The 3,908-nt window shown below is 38.9% G+C and overlaps 1 protein-coding gene across 1 annotated transcript in view; it reads left to right on the top strand.

Moving 5' to 3' along the window:
* The window catches only part of TERT (telomerase reverse transcriptase), a 52,299-nt gene extending 48,950 nt beyond the window's left edge, over positions 1-3,349 (top strand). Inside the window, exon 17 of the mRNA XM_009330474.1 lies at positions 2,852-3,349. Within this exon, the coding sequence (XP_009328749.1) occupies positions 2,852-2,955 (104 nt within the window). The 3' untranslated portion in view covers positions 2,956-3,349. The remainder of the gene's footprint in view (positions 1-2,851) is intronic.
* Positions 3,350-3,908: the final 559 nt, after the last annotated feature.

The raw sequence follows: 3,908 nt of genomic DNA on the forward strand, positions 1-3,908 counted from the left end.
ATGGTTGTGGTTGGGTTCCTTCTGCTGAACTTATCCAGCCCCTTGCCTAACCACAATACTGACCAGAAACTTGCGTGTGGTGCAGGCCTAACTCTGTATGCACAGTTTCTAACCCAAGAAGGGAAAGCTGACCATCTTATCAGTTGGCTTCTCTGGCAGTGAGAATTGCCCTTGCAGAAATGGAATAAACTTGCTTCCTAAATTCCTGGGGAGAACTATTAATATTGTACTTGCTGAGTATTGTGGGGGTGGAGCAGGGAAAGTCCAAAGGCAAGCAGAAAATTAGTGGTGACGTTCTCTTGAAAAGAGTAATTTCCAGCTATTCTTGCATAAATCTTACCTTCTCTGAGGCAGAATCGGTTCTTCACATCCATAGTGTCAAGACAACTCCCTTTTTATCTACAAGGCCCAGTTTCTTCTGGAAGTATCTGAGACTTCAAGTACACTGCTGAAAGATCAAGGGTTCAGAGATTTTTGCTTAATGGCTGCCTAAACAATTAGCAGGCTCTGACTTGTTTTTACTTTGAAACTTTTAAGATGGAAGCTTTTGCTGTGGTTGGTCAGCAGATCGCTGGGGCCCAAGTAACTCGAATGCCATCTCTGAGATATCTCCATTTGCTTATAGACCCCTGAAGTCTTACCTGTACTTCCACTAGCCCTGTTCCACCTGTGCTGCAAGGGTTGATACAATACTTGGTGGAGCACTTCTGTAGTTGCTGTTTTTATGAAAAGCCTCCAAAACATCTACTAGGTAATTTGGCAGGAGAGTAGCTGTTTGGGGTCAGCTTGTCAGGCAACTTGAATACTTACCAGTGACTGTAATTTTGAGAGGTGCTTTGACTGCATGTATAATTACTCCCACCTGCCTTTCTCCTTCCTTTAAGAGTTGGTTGAGGTTTTAAAAATAAGTTCAAACTGTTTTTGAAAAGGAACTGAGAAGGCACCAGATGCACCACCTAGGGGCTGAGCAGGAGGGAAGGTGAGGCATCAGTGTGCTGGTACTGTAAAGCTGTACAAAGACGTCTTGTGATCTGTAGTGATGAGTCATATGCATACCCTTGGTGTGAATGTGCATCATTAATCTCCATGTCTCCAAGATCTCTGATCATAGATAAAGGCTATTTCTCAGTCACCTGATTGTACGTGGTGTTTATATTTGTATTTTCTTCCAAATTTAGTAAGATACTAAGTCTTCTGATCCTGCAGGAACCCACTAAAATCCATTTAAAGAGACACTGATAGATAGTTTTCTATTCTGTCTTACAAGTTAGTTTTGTTTGGCCTGCATCAGGCTTTTTCCTGGGTAATGTTATGGTAATCAGAACATCATGCTGTAGAGAAGGTTACCACAGAGCTGAGCATTATGTAGAGATACTGGAGCTAATTTTAAACACTGTATTTCAAGTTCTGTCTTACTTCTGGAAATCAGGTAGCATGTGTGGATGTCAGAGTAGCTGTGACAGAGAAGTCACTGGTTCTCAGGTGTGTTCCTGTGCAGTTAGCTCAGTATCTCTCTATGGCACAGCAATCTGTAGCACAGAGGTAACCAAGGCTGGTAACAGCGCCTGTGTTGACTTAACAACTACACTTCTTGTTGTTTTGGAGTTTGTATCGGCTATATAAAACCTATTATCCCTGTTAAGATCATGTTGTTGACAGGAATTGATATAAACTTAGTTTTTTTTCTCCTGTGTCCCCGTTACTCTCCACGGGAATCGATATCAAGCTCATAGGTTTTGGGGAGGAGTTTCTTCCCACTATTCCAAAACATGTTAAATACCAAGATCAGGGGCTTCTCAGTACGAGTTGTCATTCTTCAGAGTTAAGTATTTAAAGCATAGTTACTGTTTAACATGCCTCCTGTTATTACCAGTGCAAGAGTTTTTCCTTATGATGATAAGATATAAATACATCATCTGTCTTCTTTCCAAATACAGAACAAATGTTTATTGAACCCTTCTGCCTTTCTGCACCATTGACAATTTTGCCAACTGTTTAGGTAACAGACTTAAACTGTTGCTAGGATTTTACACGTTCTTCCTAATCTTTAAAAAGTCCTTTTTATTGTCTATAGTTCTGTTGACGATAGACTCAATGACCTTCTGTGTTTCAAAACTGCTATGTCCTCTTACAAAAAATTTCATTCCTGATCTAAGAGCCTTGTTTAGTCTACAAAATTTTCCACCTTAAGGGTGGCTTTCCAGTTAGTCTCTCTTCTCTTACAAGGAAACGCAGCGGGGAGAATTGCTGTTGCCAGTGTTACAGCAAAAGGTGCATTTTCCACGTGATTTTATTTTTTTTAATCTTTTTGTATATGTCAGTTCCAAGCATAGGGTACTTTGGTGTCACACCTGAAAGTAGAGGGGAAAAGAAACAGTTTGGGAATACCTTCCCGCTGTAGGTAAACATTAGCAACCAGGTAAGGAGCTGTCCCTTGACCTTAGCATTGTTTAAAATAGGGTCTTTCAAAGTAACTATGCTTTGAAAGAAGGCCTTTTTTGGTGGATATAGTTATTGAATAAATGGTCTTATACTTTTCAAAAAACTTTTAAAATTCTTAAATCCAAGCGCAGAAGTGTTACAAGGACATAGTAGGAGGAATTTGCTCCTTGGTTTTCTTAGTTTGTTAATATTTTGACATGATTTTTAACCTTTTTATTTATTAGCCTGATTTAAGGGCAGTAGAATAGTAGCATAATCTATTATAGCTTTTTTATCCCCATATTCCAGGTGTTCCAACTTTTTAATTGGATTCAGCTAGTATTGATTTTATTACTTTATTAGCATTTTCCCTTAAACAGAATTGTTAGTTACTTGCAGTAGTAACGAATTGTTTCTGATATTTTGGTAGGTAAGATGCAGCTATTCAGGAAGATCCCAAAGGATACTATGGCACTACTGAAGACAGTGACAGAACCATCTCTTTGTCAAGATTTCAAAGCTATCCTGGACTAACTGACTGAGGTTTATTTCATAATTTTTCTGGGTTTGAAAATAAATGCTGTGTCTTTAGATGCCTTTTCTCTGTAGTTTATTTTGGTAGGGTGGACCGAAAGCAACTTTATTCAGAAGATTTCCGTGTTTGTTTCTCAGATACTACACAAGGACTTAAAAAGAGCAGACAATTTGATTAATACCTTCTTGTTTGTGTTTGCCTGTAAGTTCACAGGCTATTTGAAGAAATTGACTTGGTTTCCTTCAGTAATTCCCGTCTTCTCAATGAAGGCATTGTTAAACTATGTTCTGTACAAACAGATCTACTTTCTTGTTTCAGCATGTTGTTTCTTCAGCATGTTCTTTGCTTCTCTGTGTTGCAGACTATTTTATAATAAAATGTCTGGTTGATTGCAATAATGCGTGCTTGTCTCCAGTACCTTTATTTTATAGTCATCTTCAACATCCCACCCAGCTGGGTTATGTCCTGAAAGACAGTAACTTGGGCAAGGCAAATGCATTTCATGGCACTACCTAGCAACATGTACAAGTTGGAGATTTTATGCTTTAGAGAGCACAACTAATGTATGCCAAAATTTCAGTGCCAAAGCTGGATATATTTAACATATGTTTTATATATTTTGAACACTTGGTGATATAGAATGATGGTGGTACATTTATATCTACAAAACAAAAGTTCTATTAAATAATATACTGAGTAGATTACTCTTCTATCTGCATTTCCTGTTCTTTATTTAGGCTTAGCTTTGGCTCTATAATATTACTGAGGGTACTGTCTAGCCCTGTGTCGTGGTTTAACCCCAGCCCGCAACTAAGCCCCACACAGCTGCTCACTCACTCCCCCACCATGGGATGGGAGAGAGAATCAGAAGAGTAAAAGTGAGAAAACTCATGGTGGAGATCAAGACAGTTTAATAGGTAAAGCAAAAGCCGCGCACGCAAGCAAAGCAAAA

This window comes from Pygoscelis adeliae, unplaced genomic scaffold (assembly GCF_000699105.1).
Source record: "Pygoscelis adeliae isolate BGI_AS28 unplaced genomic scaffold, ASM69910v1 Scaffold78, whole genome shotgun sequence".
Taxonomy (NCBI): domain Eukaryota; kingdom Metazoa; phylum Chordata; class Aves; order Sphenisciformes; family Spheniscidae; genus Pygoscelis; species Pygoscelis adeliae.